Source organism: Diabrotica virgifera, chromosome 2 (assembly GCF_917563875.1).
Source record: "Diabrotica virgifera virgifera chromosome 2, PGI_DIABVI_V3a".
Classification (NCBI taxonomy): Eukaryota; Metazoa; Arthropoda; class Insecta; order Coleoptera; family Chrysomelidae; genus Diabrotica; species Diabrotica virgifera.
The window spans coordinates 31153045-31177557 of record NC_065444.1 but is presented as its reverse complement, the minus strand read 5'-3'; the positions used below and the strand labels follow the sequence as shown (position 1 = coordinate 31177557).

The 24513-nt window shown below is 31.8% G+C and overlaps 2 protein-coding genes across 4 annotated transcripts in view; one reads left to right on the top strand and one right to left on the bottom strand.

The window, feature by feature from the left end:
- The window catches only part of LOC114337816 (relaxin receptor 2), an 800386-nt gene that overhangs the window by 636014 nt on the left and 139859 nt on the right, over nucleotides 1-24513 (top strand). The gene's annotated exons all lie outside the window — the stretch shown is intronic.
- LOC114337817 (uncharacterized) overlaps nucleotides 1-24513 on the bottom strand; it is a 79078-nt gene that overhangs the window by 36095 nt on the left and 18470 nt on the right. The window contains exon 3 of the mRNA XM_028288352.2: nucleotides 6949-7095. Within this exon, the coding sequence (XP_028144153.2) occupies nucleotides 6949-7095 (147 nt within the window). The remainder of the gene's footprint in view (nucleotides 1-6948; nucleotides 7096-24513) is intronic.

The window sequence follows — 24513 nt, the reverse complement described above, 5'->3', positions numbered from 1 at the left end:
TTGCACCTCGCTCAAAAAAAGGATTAAAGTGTTATACATTTTTGGAATCACTATTTCAAACGCTTTTAAATGAGCTGTCACATGATGTACTTTCCCATTTAAAAAAATCAAAGTTATGCCTGTCACCTGAAGAGGGATCATGTAAAGTTCGAAACATTGATGTTCTAATATACTTTGATTATTTAAAAAATCGACCTGTCCGAGCGTTTTGCTTATGTGCTAAAAATAAATAAGTTAATAAGGGGGGTGGAGTGTAACACTTATTCCAGCGCACTGTATAAGTGAAATCATATGAGAAATCACACAGTGTAAAGTCCATTAGGTTTAGGACAAAAAGTGGGATTTAAAAAATTATTATTAATCAATATCGTACATTGGGCTAATGCATTCAATAATTATTAATATAAAATACGTTCATAGTAGGAATGAACGAAGCTGATTGTAAGAATGAATAGAATTGCTTGTAAGAATAACCGTATTTATTGTGGGAATGAACGGAATTAATTGTAAGAATAAACGGAAATAATTGTAGAAATAAACGAAATACGTTAGGAGAAATAACACTGTTATTGACACAACGAATAGTCTTCGTCGGTCAATTAAAGACGTTGTTGTTTCAATGAATAGTGTTCGTTGACTCAGTGAACAGAGTTCGTAATATCAATAAAGTGATATTATGGTATACACAATGAATATTTATTCATTCAATAAACGAAATACATTGGCTCAACTAACGAAAATAATGAATTGATGAGCATCGCTTTGTTGTTCCAATAAATCCAAGAATTGGACAAATTTTAAGTATTCCGTTTGTTGTCTGAATTAACATTTTTATTGATATTACGTACCTTTTTCGTTGAGTGTGGGGTTCCAAAAAGATGCAAAAAAGTTTGCCACTTTTACTGCCGGGTTTCCCCTAAAACCGCCCTCGTAGGGAATAGAGAAACGGAAATCATGGATATACCAATAATCTGTATGAAGTAGAAAAAAATGCTTCAAAGATAATGCTTGATAATTTATAATTGAGCATGAGATAATTTAGGGTGTCGGATTTGAGCTAGATACTTTAGTTTCCACTCACCCATTTTTTCCATTCTTTCCTATTTCCTGTCATGATTTTCAATTCCTCGAGTGATTGTTGTTTAAGTTTCCCGCTCTACTACTTGCTGTGTATCCATTTTTTTCTTGGTCTGCCTCTGTTTTTTATGACCTCTTTGCTTCGTGGTATTTTCTTGTAATTATGTTGGGTTGCAGTTCATTTATCTCTTTATTGTTTTATTTATTATTGGTTCTTGGTTGACCATTCTCCTAATAGTCTCGTTGCTTAATCTAACCCATTTTGTCTTTTCAGCTATTCTTCTTAAATATCTCATCTTCATTGCATTTATACTACTCTTATGTTTTTCCAGAGTTGTCCAGTTTTCACTTAGAATAGAGCATAGTCGGTATCAATACTGTATTATATATTTTTATCCTTGTGTCCAGTGTAAGTTCTCTCGTTCCCAGTATTGGGGCTAACGCATAACGTGTTTTATTTCTTTGCTCTATATGTTATTTCCTAATTTTGTTGTAAACAGTATGCTTTATTTGATTTATATTTCCCAGGTATTCGTAAGTTGTAACTATTTCCAATTCTGAGTTTTAAAATTTTATCCTTATTTCATTATCGTCCATATATTCTTTGCCGCTGATTACCATTAACTTACCTTTTTCCTCATTTATTTCCACTTTTAGTTTTTCTATTTGTTCTACCCATATATCCAATGGTTTCTGCATTTTATTCTCGGAATCTCCTATTAGTACTATGTCGTCCTCATACATTAAGGACTCTACTGTTACCGGTTGTAATCTATGGTATCCTATTATTGTCTGTAGTTGGTTGGTTCCTACTCTAATAATTTTTATCAGTTCGTTCATTACTGTTATGAATAGGAAAAGGCTGAGACTATATCCTTATTTAATACCTGTCTCAGAGGCGTGCGGTCCATGGAAGCGGGGGAAGCACCGCTTCCCTATTTATACTTCGATATAAGAAAATATATTATTAATTAATATTTAATAATCAAAATTTTTCCCTAGTCCAAGTACTCTACATATTACCCAGGCAATAGGCATTGAAAAATATTAAAAATTAATCACGTACGAACGAACTCAATATGCACACAATTCAACTATTCGGTCCTCTCCTGACAGAAGCGCATCTCAAAATCGCCGCTTGTCATGCAGTTGTCTCGTGTAAAAATTGGTCAGGGCTCAATGACCGCACCCACTAATCGCGCGAATTTTGGTACCCTCTGGAAGCGATCGTCCTATCGCCTCCAAAAGTGAGATGCTCCGACTGCTAAGGGGTGCATAGGAGGTCAACATACATTCGCTTAAAAAATATTTCGATTTAAAGTTTTTGCAGAGATTTTTCCTTTTACTGATTTTTTATTTGACATTTTACAGAAGTCAAATGGAATTGCATTTTGTGTAAGACAAATTGATGATTTTATTAATACGATAATTTAAAAAACGAGAGCAGTTTAAAAATATTTGGGATAAAACTGAAAATATGGGGTTTGAACATGAAAGAAAAATAATGAAGATTGATAATGGCGGAGACAGAGAGAACAGAGGAAACAGAGAGACTTTTTGATAATATTCTACAACAAATGAATTCTAGCTTTCAAAATTTTAACGATTTAAAATTTGTAGAATTATAATATATAATCTTAATATTTCTAACTACAGTAGACTCGCGATTATCGGAGTCTCGGTCATCCGAGCCCCTCGGTTAACCGAGGCAAAAGTAATAACAGGTGAGTTACAATTTTCAACCTTGACGCAACATCGCCGATTCAAAATCAAAAAGAGGAATAAAGCTTATGCAAAATCAAAGACCTTTTTTAAACAGTAATATTGATAAGGTAAATGTTTTTATCTTTTATAGACAGTACTGTATTAATTTTGTCATTAAAATATCCACAGTTATGATTATTTACGTGTTTTTCTATCAATAAAACCAATCTCAGTGTTAACCGAGTTTTTCCGTATCCGAGGTAGTCACGGTCCCAGTTACCTCGAGTCTACTTTATAATTCATCAAAATTTCCCACAGAGGAAATTATTTCACTATACGATTAAATAATGAAATTTTTTTGATATCCCAGCTTTGCATTCTCAATTAAGTGTCGTTTATGAAACAACTGACATTAGTAATAATTATAACTACTGGTTTAAACAAGTCACTGTGTGAAGTGGTCAAGTTGTGTGAATTAGTACTAACTATCCCAGCCACACGTGCATCAGTTGAACGAAGTTTTTCAGTATTAAGATGCATTAAAAGTTTCAAATTAAGAGTTTAAAAGAAATTCAACAAGCGAAGACAGACTTTGAAAGTTAGGCCTATTATCCATTGAAAAAGACTGCATTCAACAATTATCAGAAGTTGATAGGAGAATAGACCTCACGTATAAATAAGTGTCATATTATTGAAAGTTGTGTGTTGTGGAAAATGCCTCGGAATATAATTTTTTTTAAATAGAATTCTTCTTTAGGAAACCAAGCCCGGCACGAGGACTCAAGGCCCGAGCTAGCAATACAGATCAATGATAGGTCACTAGTCACTAGAAATAGCGGAAATAGAGTGCCTCACGCATTGATCGGGGTAGGATTTAATGTGTGAGTCCTTGTACCCAGGACGTCTCACATAAGCACTTTGCTGATAGAGAGCCCCTGCGCATCAGAATGTTATCAGGTGGGAAGTGTCTCGACCCTCGACCCTTAAGAAAATATTTTTATATCCATATTGAATCGCTTCCCCTTTCGAAAAAGTCACCGCACGCCACTGACCTGTCTTAATATAATTTGCAACTTATATTAACCGATCGCTGTGAAATTTCTATTGTTAGAACCTTACCTTAAAAACCTCTAACATGAAATTTCGATTTTCACCATTGGCAACAAATATGAGGTATAACTAATATGCTTAAAAAACGCTCAATTTAAACTTTCACTTTAAAGATTATCTAAAAGATTTAAAACTGCTTCTTTTCGATTCTACAAGTAAGCTTGTGCTTGCTCTAACTGTTTAAAAAAAAATTAGTTGAATGTCTTTACGAACATCATCAGCCACGTCTCATATACCATGAGAAACACAAAATTAGAATTTGATCTATCTATCTATAAGCGAGGTTCCTACAGCCTCTGCCGCTTCTCGCATTTCGACCACCATCTTCTTCTGTCCATCCCTTTGTCTCCTTTGATGGCTCTATCTCTCATGATGTGCCGTACATTTTCTTCCCAGGCAACTGAAGGCCTTCCCCTTCTTCTTCTTTGTTTTAGTATGTAATTTAAAGCTTTCTTTAGCCATCTATCTTCATTCATTCGTTTCACGTCACCATACCACACTAGTTATCTCGTTTCAATTCTATCTACACTGGAATATACAGTATTTTGCCCTCTTTTAATATCTTCATTTCTGATGTGATCTTTTTTGGATATACCACACGCTCTCCTTAGATAATCCATTTCTACTACTTATATCAATTTTCTACCTTTTTTCGTGATGTGCCAAACTTCTGGCCCATAAGTCATAATATGCTCTACCAAGGTACGATAGATTGTCAATTTCGATTTTTGTCTTATAGATACCTTTAGACCATAGTATAGAGCTTAGAATGTTTACCGCTTTTTTGCTCATCTGCGTTCTGTTTTCGATATCTCTTTTGGTAGTGCCTAAAGAATTTGATGAAACCATTATTAGAAACAGCAAATTTCTGTATGCGATTTTTATGTGAAATCGATGGTTTTTTCACAGATGACTTAACTAACACTACACCTTCATTTTCCTCATAACAAAATGCAAATGAATAGATTACGATTTTAACCTTGTAATTTATTTTTAATAATTATGATAATAAGTGAAGTTAATTGTTTCAAAACAGTTAGATTATATTCAGTAATTTTATAGAAAAAGTGTAAGTACACGGTTTAAACAATTGTTTCCTAACAATATAATTGATATTAATCAAATTATATCTATAATATGCAATGTCGCAAAGCTCTTAGAGACAATCTTATATAGTCGCCTTTATCTGTGCACGAAAAATATTATATCTGTCCATCAACATGGCTTCATGAGTTCTAGATCAACAATTAGCATCTTATCAATTTTCAGCCAGTATTTGTGCGAAACATTAGACAGAAGAGGACAGGTTGATGTGGTCTATACCGATTTTTCCAAGGCTTTTGATAAAATTAGCCATGTCATACTCCTTAGAAAGATTTTCTTGATGGGTTTTCCTGAGACATTCTATCAACTTCTTAAGTCTTACTTACATCATCGTAATCAGTATGTTTGTTACAATGGATATAGTTCAGACACTTACCTTGCAACTAGTGGCGTTCCACAAGGTTCCAATTTAGGTCCGTTATTGTTCCTAATATTCATTGACGATTTATGTGAGTCCATAAGCTGTAATAAATTAATGTTTGCTGACGATCTAAAACTTTATGATTCGGTATCCAATATAAATGATTGCAGAATGTTACAACAACAAATTGATTTGTTGCAAAGGTGGTGTTTGAGCAATAGACTTTATTTAAACATAGCTAAATGCAAAGTCTTAACATTTAGTCGTAAAACAAATACAATATTTTTTTCGTATGTCATTGATAATACAATTTTGGAGATAACTGAAACAATTAAAGATTTAGAGGTTCATTTTGATATTCATTTAACATTTAACGTTCATATTAACCTCATTGTCAGTAAAGCTTACCGCACATATGGATTTATATTTAGAAATTCTGGGAATTTTACTGATGTAACTGCGCTGTCGTGTCTACTTTTTAGTTTAGTGAGAACAAAATTGGGATATGGATCTCTAATATGGAATCCTATTTATGCTCAATATACAACAGCTGTTGAGAGGGTGCAAAAGAAATTCTTAAAATTTCTTAGTTTTAAAGTTGACGGCGTTTACCCTGCTAGGGGTTGCAATTATTTTAATTTATTAGAAAGATTTATCTTTGTCTCTCTAGAAAAACGTAGAAATCAGGAATCAGTATTGTTTCTACATAAGTTATTAAACGGTGGGATAGACTGTGCAGTGTTACTAAATCAATTAGATTTTTTTGTTTCGAGGCTTGCATCAAGACAAAATGAAACGTTTCTGTGCAAAAGAGCTCAAACAAATCTAATGTTAAAAGCACCGATTAATATGATGTGTGCTAATGCAAACAAACTTTCATCTGTTTGTGACATTTTTTGTTGTAGTGTCTCGGAATTGAAAAACAAATGCAAAACTTATTTGTAATTTCTAATCAGTTACCACATATAAGCATATAAATTTTCTGTTTTATTATCTCTGTAATATTTATCTATATTTTATTCTTTTTCTTTTTGTTTTATTGTTCTACTTTAAGTTGCGCAACCTTAGATTTTAAGTTCTATTATTTGTATTAAGCATGCAGTGCTGTTATAACTTCTTATTCTTTGTATTCCTCTGTAAATGGGAAACTGTTGGGGAATAAAGGCTATTATTATTATTATTATTATTAAAATTAACTTCATTTTGCACGATCACAACTTTAAAAAGTACCTACATAAAATCTACTAAAACATACCCTATAGGGGAGACCGGGGCAAAACGGGATATTTAAGAAAGAAAAAATCATAGAAAGAAAACTAAACTGTGAATTAAAAATTAACAAAGTCAGAGTCAGAGTACAAGTTGCATTTTGAAGTTTCAACCCATGATTCACAGTGGAATATTGACCGTAGTAATAGCGATATCACTTAGCCCATTAGACACAAATATAGAGAAAAAATTAGCTTTCTATTGATGCCCTTAGCTCAAAATTCACAAATTTGCACCTAACCCACTTTTCACAGGTGACACAGAATTATATTAGCAAACAAAAAAATTGAAAAAGAGATAACATAAAAACTAAATATCCTTACTTTGGTAACCAATATAGGCTTCATAACAAAGATTGGTTTTACACACGAATCCTTCTTCTACTCCTCTTCCAATCACTTGTCCACAGTGCGTTAATGGACCACCTTGGCACCTTTGACAATTAATATATGAATCTACTGGGTCCGGATCTAAAAAAAAATTGTAAAAAAATACAATTGGAGAAGGCGACGAAAATACAGGGTGATTGATTACTGGGGTAAAGCTCCTTAGATCCGTTATAGTAATAGATAGCGATCAAAGTTAATAACAAAAATTGTAGCCAACTTTGAGCTTCACATTACAAAATTAGTTAGAATGTTACAGGGTGTTCGATAACATAGTGGCAGACCAAAGTTATGTTTTTTTTTTCATGGAACACCCTGTATTTTATTTTATATTCGAAATCTTCTTAACTTCCCCATTACAAAAATATAAAGGTTTGGTATGTTATACCGGGTATTTATAAAGTTATAACCAATTTTATATGAAAATCGTAACAAGTTCAACTTCCTGTATAAATAAAAATAAGCACAACGGCAATGGTTTATTGATGCCTTATTTTTTATTTATTGTCAAAAATTTCATAAATGATTGATATTGCTAATTTTCTTTATATTGAATACAGGGAGAGTCAAAACGCAAGTACATTATTTTCTCAGTAATTTTAAACGGAACACCCTCTATTTTATATCACTATCGAAAAGTACCATTACCGTACTTTAGTTTATACAACAATCCCTATGTGTAAATTTATTAGTTTTCGAGATATTTTCATTTCTCCATAGACCAGTAGCGTGACAACCCAGATTACCAGAATATAGTAAACTGGACCGATTTTCTTGGGGTTACTTTAAGAATGAAGGTTATAAAATGCATCCAACAACAAGAAATGAGATGAAAAATAGAGTACAAAGTGTATTTTGAAGTGTTAATTTACAAATGCTTCGTAGTGTAAGTGACTCATTCAATGACTGTTTTTATGCATGCATAAATGTGTTAGGAGGTCATTTTGAACAACTTATGTAATTGAATACTTAAAATATTTTATTAAAAGCAGCTTTTAATATTTTCAAAAATGCTGTATTTGGTGTTCATGTTTTTTTTTGTAAAATCTTTTACTGATAAATTATTGTTCGTTCTTTATTTGTTACATTGTTATATTTACATAAAAAAGTAGTCTTTAATTGTTTTCACAAAATGTATTTTGTGTTTGTGTTATTTTTTTGTAAAATTTATAACTAATAAATTATTTTTCTTTCTTTATTTGTTACACTTACACTTACATACCAAAGTAGTTTTTAATTGATTCAAAAATGTTTTATGTATGTTGTGGTTTTGATTTTTTTTTTTTAAATTTATTACTAATAAATTATTTCTTTCTTTATTTGCTACATTGTTTTATTACCAGATTGATAAAATCAGTAATCGTAAAATTGTCAGTTTTGGACAATTCAGTCATGGCTTACTTAAAATTTGGAAAGATTTAGACCCGAAATTAATAATTTGCTCTGAAAAATAAAAATATTTCGAAAACTTAAAAATTTAGACATAGAGAATGTTATATAAAAATTAAAGGAAGGGAATGGTACTTTTCGATAGTGATATAAAATACAGGGCGTTAGATTTTAAATTACTGAGAAAATAATGTACCTACTTGCGTTTTGACTCACCCTATATTCAATATATAAAGAAAATTAGCAATATCAATAATTTATGAAAATTTTGATAATAAATAAAAAGTACGGCATCAATAAACCATTGCCGTTGTGCTTATTTTTATTTATACAGGGAGTTGAACTTGTTACGATTTTCATATAAAATTGGTTATAACTTTGTAAATCCCTATATAACATACCAAACCTTTATATTTTTGTAATGGAGAAGTTAAGAAGATTTCGAATGTAAAAGAAAATACAGGGTGTTCCATTAAAAAAACATAAGTTTGGTCTGCCACTATGCTATAGAACACCCTGTAACATTCTAATTAATTTTGAAACGTGAAGGTCAAAGTAGGCTACAACTTTTGTCATTAACTTTTATTGCTATCTATTACTATAACGGATCTACGGAGCTTTACCCCACTAATCAATCACCCTATCGAAATAAATACAAATTCAGTTGAGTCCCTGAATCTTTACCCGTGCGTTATCATTTAAAGCATACGAAATAAGTCGATGATAAGTCGGAAATTGAAATTTACTAAACGCAACAGCAAGTCACTTACTGTCAATAATGAAAGTACTTCTTGAGAACAAGAAATAATAAATATCTTTTTTTCCTAAAATTTTAATTTTACAATCTTAGTTTGAAAAGAATTATTAACATTCAAATATACTTATTTACTTTGTTTTGAAATATGATCTAATTAGTGATGTTTTAAACTTTCTAATCCTGTCCGTTTATCAGCTTTTACCTATTGTTCCTAGGCAGATGACCCTCAACTATTTATATGTTAAAAATTCCCTGTCATTTTATCAAGATATATGTATACCAAATTTCATGCCAATCCAGTGGATTCTTTAAAATTCGGAGGTTTTGCAATATTTTACCTGGAGTGAATGGGTTAGATCTGGAAAGAAATTCTGTATATCAACTTCAAGTAGTTTATTTCGCATTAGTTCTGAAAATATCATTTTTAACTATTTAGAATGGGAAATAAGCCACAATATTATTAAAAAATTATTTTTTATTAACGTTTCGACGCCCAAATCGGGTGCCGTTGTCAAAATACAAAATACTATTAATATAAACAAAAATGTTGTTTATATTTTTATATTTTATATAAACATTTTTGTTTATATTAATAGTATTTTGTATTTTGACAACGGCACCCGATTTGGGCGTCGAAACGTTAATAAAAAATCATTTTTTAATAATATTGTGGCTTATTTCCCATTCTAAATAGTTAAAATTGTAAAAATGCCACAAGAAAATAGCTTCAGAACAACACGAAAATATCATTCTTCTACAAATTGCAAAAAATAATTTACATGTGAATTATCACTGTTAATTTTATTATGTATTTTCTATTTTGTTGTTTTTTTGTAGTGTATTAATAATTAAATAATTTTTAAGAAACCTCTTCACTATTTTTATTAATCAATTTTTAGCGTTTTATCTGAAGTAAAATCGGAATTCCAAAATAGAGATTACAATCGCGTTAAAATTATTTGTGAAAATGCTGAATACTACCCTTATATCGTTGTCTATTACGCCAGCCAAGCAACTCAAATTTATTTTTCAATCTTGGTAAAAATTTCAATAAATGTCGCCACCGTCCAGCCAGTTAGTACTTAGACTTGAGGGGCAAAGAGGTGTAAGTGGGCGGAGTTTAACACTGAATTCGGTTTTACCTTAAGGTGAGGTATCTATGTAGTTATTAATCAATGCTTATACGAAAAAAATGCATAGGACTTATTTCTAGTGAAAATAGTGGTCTTTAATTCTGTATAAGTTTTGTTTTAAAAAAATGCATAGGTAATGAGAAGATCATAAAAACATGCTCTCCAAGGGATAGGGGTAGTTTCTGCAGTTTATTGTCAAGGATAGGGGTAGTTTCCGCAGGGATGTTGCAATAATCATATATATTTATGAAAAACCCTATTGATGGAGCATATGTCCATATGGGGTAAAAACAAAAATTTAACCTACCCTTTATTTTTTTTTCGGTTACAGGGGTTGCATCACGAAATCGCTTTTGATGTCCATGCATGGGTAATAAGAACGTGCACAAAATGATATATGAAGCATTTTAATAAACGGCATGGTGTGTGAAGGATTCCAAAAAAATCACTTTCTTTATTAATTCTTCTTTTTTTTTGGGTGGTTCCGGGAAAAAATGGGGGTGCATTATAGAAAGGACCCCGCAACACTCCTTATGGAAAAGTGGTCCCGGTCAAATTTAACGAAATTTTGGTCAGTGATAGTTCTCAGTGAGTAGATTAAAAAAGTCCATGGCACCTAGGTCTGAAAAACTATTATTCTAGAGCTGCAGCCTTCTGAAATTCTTAAATTCAGGTACTCGGTTTACGTTAAGTGCTTTAATTCACGGTCAAGTGAATGAAAATATCTATTATTTAAAGAAGATGGACTCATTTTCTTCATGAATAGTTGCGTGTTGCATATGAATACGTGGTTAAAAATAGATGCATCGTATTTAAGTCTTCAGAAAACCTCCGAAAAGTACCCAGAAAATTGAAGAAGTGCAATAGAAAATGTATTGCTACTGCGACATAAGAATTATCATGTTTTCATAAATGGTTCAGACTTATCCAATATCAGTATAGCTGCAGTTCCGCCTTATCTTTATAAAACTACTGAACAGCGGAGGATCCAGGGGAAATAGGGTAATTCCCCCCGTAACACGGTCCAGAATTAAACAAAAAATTGTTGAAACATAAAAAATATATTAGCTCACATGAAACTTACTACAGACAGACAAATTCAACCCAATTAACTCGACAGTTAGGAAAATTAAGGGAACTTATTGCACTTGTTATTATCTACGTCTTGTATTGGATTTATCTATTTTATGTATTTAGGGGTTGGTGTTTTATTGGAAGTCGCCCCATCTCCCAAGGCAAATGTTCCACCACTGCTACTGAAGCGCCTTCAGAAAATTGAGGAACAACCACAATAAGTGCTGCTAGAGCAGAAAGAGCAGAACAAGACATTTCACGTTTTCACGCATGCAGAATAGACTACCTCTAAAAATCATTAGATATGCCGATGAAGCAGTAGTTTTTGCAAATAGCTTAGATGATTTGCAAAGAATAATCTCCAGCATATCAAATATGAGTGGATTAAATGGACTTGATCTCAATACGAAAAGAAAAAACAAGTACATTATATGGTAGTAGGTAAATGGCACATATTAATTTCAATCTTCTATGGAAAAATCAGCTTTATGTCATCTTCGACTATCTGTAGGGGAGAGTTGGACAAAACGGGATACCATTCTTGTTTATTTTTATTACGGAAACAATGTTAAAGAAATTATCATATTATTATTTTTTATAGGTATAACATTTATTAAAGCACACAAAAAACATATTTTTAGCTATTTTTAATGACTGGAAAATGGTAAAAAAAAATTTTATTAAAGTCTTACACATGCCGTTTTAGCATACCACGGTTGGATAAAACGGGATAGGTTCACAATATTTAATTTTTTGCATAAAATTATCTAAAAAGTATACTTAAGTAGACATAAGACTGCAAAAAAATTTACAGCAAAAATTACAAAAATATTAAAAAGCAAAATTTACCTTTGAAAAAGCAATATCTTCAGTAGTCAGAAACTTAAAAGTAGGCCTCTCTTATGTTTTATTGCAAAATGGAAATAAGACCTTATTTATTTAGGACTAGGTACGTATACCAGAACAAAAGTCACATAAAAATATGCTGTTCTTTTCTGCAGTATGAGAACACGCTTTATCGCTATTTAAAAAATTAATAGGCCAACAAATAAATAGGTGGATAAAACGGGACATAAGAAACTGTATCCCATTTTATCCAACGTATAAGTGTCCCGTTTTGTCCAACTCCGACATTTTTCAAAACAAAAATGGCTCCTGCCTAAACGTGAAAGTAAAATTAGATAGACTACACATGAGAATATTCGTTAATGAGTGCTTAATTAAATGTAATAGTTACCGGAATTATATGTTTATATATGTAGGCAATATATTGTAGAAAACAACGCACTTAAAAGTACAAAGTACCAAAAAAATAGAGTCAAACAATTCTAAACACAACAACTTTTCATCACATAGTGGCATCGAGGTAAAACGAACTGAGAATGTTAAAATGACGACTGAGAACAAGTTTTCGTCGTTGTCTGATTGATTGATAGCAGCTTGGGTCTCTAGGCTAGGTATCCCGTTTTAGGTACATTCCATGTCAAATCACTCAGGCAAAAAATTTTGGATCTCCGATTTGTCTGAAAATTGGTATATAGCTTCTGCGGGACGTAAAAATAAGATATTTAAGGTCAAAAAATCTTCTTCTTCTTTTTTTCTCAAAATGTTATTTTATGCGATTTTACAGTGATTTGGTGTTTATTTAAACAAATTTGCATTTTCTGTCGTAAAGTATCGATGAAAAACATAATATTTTAATAGAAAGGACTCAAAAATGTCATTATATGGCATTATAACAAGTTATTTTAAATCAAAACAAGTTTTTAATCAAATTTTATAGTGTAAAAAACGTTAAAATACCGTTTTTTGCATTTTCCTCCATTCCCAAAATACATTATCATCGATTTGGCTGAAAATTTGCGCACAGCTAGCCAAAAGATAGGACTTTAAGTGGTTAGAAGGATTTGAATTATATTACCATACCAAAAAAGTTACATGCAGTAATATCAGACTCAAAAGTATATATTAGTCCAGTCGGGATAGCATTTGACCTTGAATGCCGAGCTGCCCAAAATTTTATTTTTCTGATCTTTAGGGGAGTCAATAGTAGCCTAAATTTAAAATCATGAATGAATTCCTCCGTTACGTTAGCAGCCATCTTGATTTTAAAGGAGAACCTGTTTTGCTCAATATCTCCGCCATTTTTAAATTTTCGACAAAAATGGTAGGTACTGAAATTGTTCCAAATAAATCGTATTTACAATTATTACAATTTCTTTTTAACAATTTTTGTCGTGAGGTCGATATTTTCGAGTTAATTTTACTTAGAGTAGACGCCTATATTTTTTACTATAATATTGCATGTAACTTTTTTGGTATTGTAATATAATTCAAATCCTTCTGACCACTTAAAGTCTTATGTTTTGTCTATCTGTGGGCAAATTTTCAGCCAAATCGATTATGACGTATTTTGGGAATGGAGAATAATGTAAAAAACGGTATTTTAACGTTTTCTACACTATAAAATTTGATCAAAAGCTTGTTTTGAATCAAAGTAACTTGTTATAATGCCATATAATGACATTTTTGAGTCCCTTCTATTAAAATATTATGTTTTCCATTGATACGTTACGATAGAAAATGCAAATTTGTATAAATAAACACCAAAGCACTGTAAAATCGCATAAAATAACATTTTGAGAAAAAAAGAAGAAGAACATTTTTTGACCTTAAATATCTTATTTTTACGTCCCCTAGAAGCTATATACCAATTTTCAGACAAATCGGAGGTCCAAATTTTTTTTGCTCCAAAATTGAGTGATTTGAAATGGAATGACCCTTTATCAGACTATCCCTTTTTATCCAACTCTCCCCTACGTAAGATTTTGCTGATTTTGGTTAAATGCATCATACTTTATGTCTTGTTAACTATCGACCTATCAGGATACTTCAGTATCAATGGCAGAACATTTGCTTTGGGGGAGGGCAGTGGCGTGCTGGCCATATAAATGAATCGGTGCAATCACCGAGAGGCCGCAGCCTGTTGAGGCCTTTCAAATAAGTTTTCATTATAATTAATGAATAAAAAATTATGATGATAGAAGGTAACATGAGGATGGGAGACCGCTTTCCTTTAAAATCACCGGGCCGCTTGAAAAGTTCCAGCACGCCACTGGGGGAGGGGGCGACTTCCAATAAAAAACCAACCCCAAAATATATAAAATAGATAAACTTAAACTACATAAAAGACATAGATAATAACATGTGCAATAAGTTCCCTTTATTTTCCTAACTGTCGAGTTAATTGGGTTGAATTTGTCTGTCTGTAGCTAGTTGAATGGAAGCTATGGATTGAATATTTCAATGTGTAATAATCATGTTGGAACAATTTTTTCTTTAATTATGGTTACTAGGGAAAGTCCCCTATTCTCCCCTAGATCTGCCACTGTTCAGTACTTTTCTAAAGATAAGGTGTAACTGCAGTTATGCTGGTATTGGATAAGTGTGAGGCATTAATGAAAACATGATCATTGTTATGTCACTCTAGCAGCTTAATTTCTACCGCACTTCTTCAGTTTTCTGAGGATTTTTCGGAGGTTTTCTGAAGACTAAAATACGATGCATCTATTTTTGACCACGAATTCATATGCAACACGCAAATATGCATGAAGAGAATGAGTCTGTCTTCTTTCAGTAATAGATATTTTCATTCGCTAGACCGTGAATTAATGCACTTAACGTAAACCGAGTACCTGAATTTAAGAACTTCAGAAGGCTGTAGCTCAAGAATAATAGTTTTTCAGACCTAGGTACTATTGACTTTTTTAATCTACGCATCGAGAAGTATCATTGACCAAAGTTTCGTTAAATTTGACCGGACCACTTTTCCATAAGGAGTGTTGCGGGGTCCTTTGTAAATAACAGCAGTACATGGATAACACAGGCCTACAGAAAAAAAAATTTGTTTTGGTGCCGTGAATCTTTAAGCTGATTTTTACTATATTAGGGGCGCTAAATCGAAATATGGATTTCGTTTTATTGTATCAGCTCTAGTTTTATGGATATGACAAAATCCGAAATTAGAGTCTTAATATTTGAGATAATGAAGAATATCTATTCAAAGGAATGTACATTGTTAATTAAACTTATTCCTCAGTATATATTTGTTGTTCTCACTGTATTATGTCTTATTTGTGCAAGAAATAATACTTTAATGTCGTTACATTACTATTTTATAAGGAAATAAATCAGCTTGGAGAGTATTTTTAAACTTTTAAAATGATATATTTACCACTTGTAAACCCATTCAGCCTCCACCTAATAATCGCTCATAGCCCTTGCTTCGCCTACATAGGAAGGAAGCTTCCCCAGATAAGTATGGAAAAACTTAAAGCTGGAATCTTTCATGGACCACAGATCAGACTTCTTACAGAGGATCCGGCTTTTGTGGGGTCAATGAATGAGGTAGAGAAAAAAGCTCGGCTTTTATTTGTGGATATTATGAAAAATTTTCTGGGAAATCACAAAAGTGAAAACTATGCTGAGCTGGTAAACCGTTTGCTGAATAACTTCCAATCACTTGGATGGAGTATGAGCATCAAAGTCAACTATCTTCACAGCCACCTGGAGCGTTTCGCTGAAAACTTAGATGACACAATTGAGGAGCAAGGTGAGAGACTTCACCAAGAGATAAAAACCATTGAGGACCGCTACCAAGGAAGATGGGAAACCCATATTATGGCAGATTTTTGCTGGGGTTTGAAGAGAGAATGTTTAAATGTTCATTCCAGGAAATCACGCAAGCGAAGCTTTCGATATTTCAAGTAAGGTTTTTTTTTTCTATTTTGTTAGTTTTTTTTCTCAAAACTAATTGTATATCTGTTTCATTGTACAAAGGGTTTTATTGTAGTTAAATGGCTTAATTCGCAGACGACATAGTTTTGTTCTCTGACAACCTCAAGCAAGGAGATATGTGCAATGCTACATGAACTTCAGTTAGTGTGTGCCTTAAAATAAACATCTCTAAAACAACTAGTGGAAAAATACATATACCTTGGACACGAAATAAAGAGCACAAGAGACAACCCAGCATGCGAACTACGAACAAGAATAAACCTAGCATGGGCAGCCTATGGAAAACTCGAAAGACATCTTTAAAAGCGATATACCAATTTCTTTAAAACGTAAAATATGTGACCAATGTGTGTTGCCTGTGGTGACTTATGGTGCAGAAACTTTGACATTGATAGCTACAATTTCTAAAATGCTGCAAATAGCTCAGAGGAAAATGGAAAGGTCAATGCTGAGTATATCGCTTCGTGACCGAGTTGGAAATTTAGACTTAGACTAAGAACATGAATTACCGATGTAATTTCCCGAATTGCCACCCTGAAATGGAACTGGGCCGGACACGTCGCCCGAATCAGTGATTGGAGGTGGACAAAGAGATTTCTTGAGTGGAGGCCGAAATTAGACAAAAGAAGTAGAGGAAGACCCCCTACTCGTTGGACTGACGATCTCAAGAAAATGTCAAGAAATTTGATGCAAAATGCTTAAAATGGAGCACAATGGACAAAAATGAGGGAGGCCTATGTCCAGCAGTGGACGCAAAGGGCTGGATGATGATAAAAGGGCTTAAAATATACGTATTTTTTAATTGTGTGGTTTTTATTTTAATTTATTTTATCCATATCAGCATATTCGTATTTTAATGCATAAAAGCTGGCATGACCTACGTTATCTTGAAAACTAGAGCTGATAGCGCAAAACTAAGGCCATATTCGGAATCAGCACCCCAAATATACCTCAAATCAGTTCTAAACACTTCGGCAACAAAAACACTGTAGGCCTGTGTAATCGCTGAAAGTTTTTTTACTCCAGCATAGGCGCTTCAGATGGTATAAAAAGGGGTTTTTTTAAAATGTAACGCCCTGTAATTAAAAAATTTGCAATTGCCCTTAAATGAAACCTATACCAAAAAATCAGACACTTATTTGTGATTAATTGCCGCAGGGGTTCTTCTTAGTTTTAATTACAGTTAGGGAAAAATAATTTTTTTTAAACATCTTTTTTAAAAATTTGTCAACTTTGGAACGCCACCCCTGCTAAACAGTGGGTGATAGATATATGCTGTCGAGAAATAGATAGTAGGAAATATAGTCCTCTTGATATTTCTATTAAGGAAATTTTTTGCAAAACGTACAGGAAGGGCTACGTTTCTCAAAAACCATAAATTACCCCCTTTAAAGGGATGAAAAGGGGGGTTACGGGGCGAAATTTTTTAAGAAAATGTTAGTCTCATAATAAGCACCCTTTGATATACCAGGAAAAAATAAAACCGGGCTTGTGTCCATTTTGCGAGGTTTAACCTCTGTTTCCTACACTATGATTTCAAAAATAAAAACAATAATTGAACGTGTTTACTGTACTGGTCTCTATATTGTTTGATATACATAAAATGAAAGTCTGATTATAAAACTCTTCATTATGGTAGGGGAGTCCAAGAGGGGATTTTTGCGGTTACTCGAGCGCGTCAGATTATCACATGGGGAAAAACCTTGTACCCTGTAAATGTACGTCTACCATAGATTGGCTCTTAATACAGGGGAGTTCGTTAAGGGGGGTTCAAAAAAAATATATCCTTAGAAAAACTGGAAATCTTCAGAATAAAATAAGGTAAGTTAAGTAGATGCAAAACAGTGCATATTTCAAAAATCTGACGATTTGAGCGGGGTGTACGGAAATGGGCGAGTCACAAAGTTTCCCAAAAAAAAACAATGTGTGTGAAATTTGTACGTACGTAAGAAGTTATACTTCTATTATATGATTTCTTAAAAATAAATATACTTTAAACAGTTTGTTTTAATTTTTTTTAAACACCAAACTAATTTTGTGCTTACCGCTTTCAAAAAAATAAAAAAAGTATAGGATTGCACTCGATCTCTGGCCGAATTAGTCGAGGCATTGAACAACAAAAAAAGGCCTTACTGTCGATTTTTGGCGCAGTAAGACCGATTTTAATGCAGTTTTGTGCGTTGGATTCGTGAGAAAGTCAGGAAATTTTGTGAACTATTGTAATGAATAAGAAATCTGAAATTGCATTTGTGCATAAGAAAAATTCATTTCAAAAGTGCATTTTGAAATAGGCAATTATTATAAATTTGCAACTCGGTAAATCGTTGGGCAACATCCCGATTGATTATTTTAATTATTTTTAATCATTTTTAAGTTCATATAATAATAGTCTAAGATGTCAATAACCATTAATAATAAACAAAAAAAATTTCCTTATGGGGGAATCGAACCAAGTACTAACAGGTCCGTAACTAGATACACATACCGCTAAGCTACGCAGACACTTGCTAGATAAGGGCGATATTAGGTATAAACAAAAACAAATAGGTAAGTAAAAATTGTAAAGAAAATTACTACATACTTAAATGTATTATAAAATTAATATATTCCTAAATTTTAGAAGAAACATTCGTAAATAGATATTATTAATATCTATTAATGTTAATAAATGAAATATAAATATTTTGACGTTTCACAATTTGACAATTCACTTTTAACTGAAGTGCCTTAAAATTTTTTAAGCACCGGTGCTTTAAAGTAGCATTTTTAACGCTCCAATGGAGTACTATAAATTGCATTTATAACACGTTTGTAGAAAATATATTTAAAAACACTAATATATTCTTTCCACACCTTTTTTGGACTGATAAATACATATAGTCCGTTCTTTAACGGCAAAATATTGCAAAACCTCTAAATTTTAAAGAACCGCTTGGATTGACATGAAATTTGGCATACACATAGCTAACAAGTCAAAGAAAAAAAGTGATATTGTGCCGATATGTGCTTTTGCCCTGGTGGTGGTTTTCACCCCCTCTTGGGGGTGAAAAAATATTCGTCCAAAGAAAGTCAGGAAATGGATAAACTGGCTAATTTTAAGTAACTTTTGTTATATAGAGTTTTTTCACTAAGTCAATACTTTTCGAGTTATTTGGCAGTGAATATGTTCATTTTTTCAACAAAATAACCACGCTTTTAGACGGTTTTTTGCAAATAACTCAAATAGTAAGTATTTTGTCGAAAAAACATTCTTAAGAAAAATATAGCATATAAAACTTTTAAAAAAATGGTGTATATATCACGTCTGTACACTTATTAGAAGCAGAGTTATAGCTAATCTAAAGTAGGTTCATATTCGTCAAATTCCAAATGGGATACTTCCAAACGTGAAATAACCAAAAATGAAGCACATTTCGGGAAAACTCATTACAACTTATTTAAAGTGTTTAAAAAAAGCTTCATTTTTGTTTTATAAAAAAAAAAATTCTAGCATCAAAATTAAACAAGTTACGCTCAAAATAAAGTTAGTCCCTTTTGGTTTTGGTAAAAAATCGAGAAAATCACCCCCTAATTAGTATCTTAAATGAACTTAATCGTTACGACTTCACAAGTTTCTTGACTCCTGTATATATTGTTTATATGATCTGTAAGTTTGATCGGTTAAAATCCTGATTATTGAAAGGGCTGTAGTTAAAAGGGGTTGAACGAGTCACTGATCACGAATGTATGCAAATTTAGAAACACCAAATCTCAATCAATTTTTGTCTAACAGAAAAACAAAAAAATACATGATATTCAGAAAAGCAAATCTAACTTTTTTTGTTTTTCGAGATTTTTAGTATCTCTAACAATTATAAGTTATTTTGAAAAAAATCATATTTTTCAAAATTTAAATTTTTAAAAATTTTACTTTGAAACCAAATTTTTTCAAAAATAAGCACTTTGAATCGATTAAACTTACAGATCATATAAACACAACATAAGTAAAATAATTTGTAAAGCGCTAACGATTAATTTCATTTAAGTTGCTAATTAGGGGGTGGTCTTCTCGATTTTTTTTTTGCAAAAACAAAAGGGACCAACTTTATTTTAAGCGTAACTTGCTTAAATTTAATGCTAGAAACTTTTTGTAAAAACAGAAATAAAGCTTTTTTAAACACTTTAAAAAAGTTATAATGGGTTTTTCCCAAAAAGTGCTAAATTTTTTGGATATTTCACGTCGAAATATTCTATTTGAAATTTGGTGAATATTAATCTATTTTTCATTGGCTATAACTCTGATTCTACGAGATCCATAGACCTAACGTGTACACCATTTTGGTTACTTTTTTATAGGCTATATTTTTGCTATGAACGTTTTTTTCGACAAAATACTTACTTTTTGAGTTATTTGCGAAAAACCGTCTAAAAATGTGGTTATTTTGTTGAAAAATGAACATATTCACTCGCAAATACCTCGAAAAGTGTTGACTTGGCAAAAAAGCTCTATAGAACAAAAGTTATTTAAAATTAATCAGTTTATCCATTTCCGGACTTATTTTGGACATATATTTTTTCACCCCCAAAAGGGGGTGAAAGTCACCTCCAGGGCAAAAGGACACATTAGCACAATATCACTTTTTTTCTTTGACATGTAAGCTATACGTATGCCAAATTTCATGTCAATCCAAGCGGTTCTTTAAAATTTAGAGCAAAAACCGTGAAAGAATGGACTAATAAATTAAAACATTTAGTAACGAACTCCGTACTGCCTGTGTGCGCATGCGCGCATATTACTAAAATTTCACCCTCAATAAAATCGCGCCTAAAGAAGTATAACTTCAAAAAGGCCAGTATTTCGTGAAATGAACATCAGATCGAAAAACTGAAAAATACACGTATTCAATATTTTTGAAAAATCTATTGAATTACGCCAAACACGACGGGGGGTTACTTTAAAATCTTAAATAGGAGCCCCCATTTTTTTTGCAGATTTGTATTCCTTACGTAAAAATAACTAACTTTTATTCGAGACATTGTTTCGGATTATGGATAAACGGCGCTATAATCGGAAAAAGCGATTGTTGGAAATGGAAAATTAAATTAAAAATTGGAAAGTTCCCCACTTTATGAAAAACCTTGTGTTGATTTTAGGACCTACTCTTCACAACCCAATAGGTACCCATAACGCTCGAGTAACTGCAAATTTAGAATACTTTCCTCCCCTACTATTATATTTAAATACAATCAAATACTGTGTCTTCAAATTTTAAATTTATTTTTTGTATAGATTCTCAAACCAGTAACCTGGATATTACGGGTATTCCTCTATTTCAAAACATGCTAATAATGTCAAAACTTTTCTAGTTTCCAATAAAATTTATGTACCATTTTCCATAGTGCACGCTGGTGTATAAAATCGATTTAGAATGTTGTTTTAAAGTTTTAAATGAAAGAAATCGATTCAAGTTTATTCGTTATCGTGAAAACATTTCAAGTTAAATCTCATTTTATTCGACACTAAACCAGTTCATCATTACTAGTCCGTTCTTTAACGGTAAAATATTGCAAAATCTCTAAATTTTAAAGAACCGCTTGGATTGACATGAAATTTGGCATACACATAGCTAACAAGTCAAAGAAAAAAAAGTGATATTGTGCCGATATGTGCTTTTGCCCTGGGGGTGGTTTTCACCCCCTCTTGGGGGTGAAAAAATATTCGTCCAAAGAAAGTCAGGAAATGAATAAACTGGCTAATTTTAAGTAACTTTCGTTCTATAGAGTTTTTTCACTAAGTCAATACTTTTCGAGTTATTTGGTGGTGAATATGTTCATTTTTTCAACAAAATAATCACGCTTTTAGACGGTTTTTCGCAAATAACTCAAATAGTAAGTATTTTGTCGAAAAAACATTCGTAGCAAAAATATAGCCTGTAAAAAATTTTAAAAAATGGTGTATATATCACGTCTCTACACCTAGTAAAAGCAGAGTTATAGCTAATGAAAAATAGGTTCATATTCGTCAAATTCCAAATGGAATATTTTAACGTGAAATAACCAAAAATTAAGCACATTTCGGGGAAAACTCATTACAACTTATTTAAAATGTTTAAAAAAAGCTTCATTTTTGTTTTATAAAAAAAATTTCTAGCATCAAAATTAAACAAGTTACGTTCAAAATAAAGTTAATCCCTTTTGGTTTTGGTAAAAAAATCGAGAAATTCACCCCCTAATTAGTATTTTAAATGAACTTAATCGTTACGACTTCACAAGTTTCTTAACTCGTGTATATATTTTTTATATGATCTGTAAGTTTCATCGGTTCAAAGTCCGTATTATTGAAAGGGGTGTAGTTAAAAGGGATTGAACGAGTCACTGATCACTTATCACGAATGTATGCAAAATTTAGAAACACTAAATCTTAATCAATTTTTGTCTAACAGAAAAACAAAAAAATACATGATATTCAGAAAAGCAAGTCTGACTTTTTCTGTTTTTCGAGATTTTTGGTATCTCTAAAAATTTTTAAGTTATTTTGAAAAAAAGCATATTTTTGAAAATTTAAATTTTTAAAAATTTTACTTTGAAACCAATTTTTTTCAAAAATAAACACTTTGGATCGATGAAACTTGCAGATCATATAAACACAACATAAGTAAAATAATTTGTGGAGCGGTAACGATTAATTTCATTTAAGTTGCTAATTAGGGGGTGGTCTTCCCGATTTTTTTTTGCAAAAACAAAAGGGACCAACTTTATTTTGAGAGTAACTTGCTTAAATTTACTGCTAGAAACTTTTTGTAAAAACAGAAATAAAGCTTTTTTTAAACACTTTAAAAAAGTTATAATGGGTTTTCTCCAAAAAGTGCTTAATTTTTTGGATATTTCACGTCGAAATATTCTATTTGAAATTTGGTGAATATGAATCTATTTTTCATTGGCTATAACTCTGGTTCTACGACATCCAGAGACCTAACGCGTACACCATTTTTTTTTACTTTTTTATAAGCTATATTTTTGCTAAGAACGTTTTTTTCGACAAAATACTTACTTTTTGAGTTATTTGCGAAAAACCGTCTAAAAATGTGGTTATTTTGTTGAAAAATGAACATATTCACTCACAAATAACTCGAAAAATGTTGACTTGGCGAAAAAGCTCTATAGAACAAAAGTTACTTAAAATTAGTCAGTTTACCCATTTCCGGAATTATTTTGGACATATATTTTTTCACCTCCAAGAGGGGGTAAAAGTCACCCCCAGGGCAAAAGCACACATCGGCACAATATCACTTTTTTTCTTTGACATGTAAGCTATACTTGTGCCAAATTTCATGTCAATCCAAGCGGTTCTTTAAAATTTAGAGCAAAAACCGTGAAAGAATGGACTATATCGTTGCTTGTAATTGGTTGAGAAACAATTGGAAATTGCGAGTTTGTGATAACACACTATCTGGGGGGTGAAAAAATATGCCTACGTTTTTCGGAAATAACTCGGATTTACTTCGGAATAACGTTGGAAATTATTTTATCAAAAAAACATTCTTAGCTTAATAAATACAAAATATAGCTTATAAAAATGTGAAGAAAATGGTGTATGTATGTATGAGGTCTCTAGGTCCAGCAGAAACAGAGTTGTGACTAATAAAAAATAGATTTATACTCGTCAAATTCCAAATCGAATATTTTAACATGAAGTAACCAAAAAATGAAGCACTTTTTTGGGAAAACTCATTATAACTTTTTAAATGATTTTAAATAGCTTTATTCTTATTTTAAAAAGAATCTAGCGTGAAAAGTAAGCCAGTTATGCTCAAAATAAAGTTGATCTTTTTTTGGTAAAAAAGTCGTGAAATTCCCCCCTAATTAGCATCCCAAATAATAATAATAATAGCCTTTATTCCCCAACAGCAGTGGCGTAGCTAGCCCCACGGGGGCCCCATATCAAAGTTTGTCGCGGGGCCCTTTTCCCCGAGACAAAAGAAGCAAAAACGCTTGTATAGAATCGAATAGAAATATGCTATATTGTCACTGAAAATTTTACAATTTTATGGACAAAGTTAACAAAAAGTCGGAAAAAAAAACAAAAACAAATACAGTTTACCGAAATTACATAAATCGTCAATATTAGTACAAAACAAAAGATAATAATGAAATAAATAAAACACACAAAACACCCAAATATAGATAATAATAATAAACCTAATAAATTTTAATTAACCAAAGTCGAAAAATAGATTTGAATTGTCGAGACTCATTGTTTGAAAACTGATTCAGCTTTTTCAATCCAAGGATGAATGGGCTTTGCAAATGAGCTTAAACAAAGAAGCTCTGTTTTTATGGTATAACGGCGAGCAACAGGCAAATACACTTCTC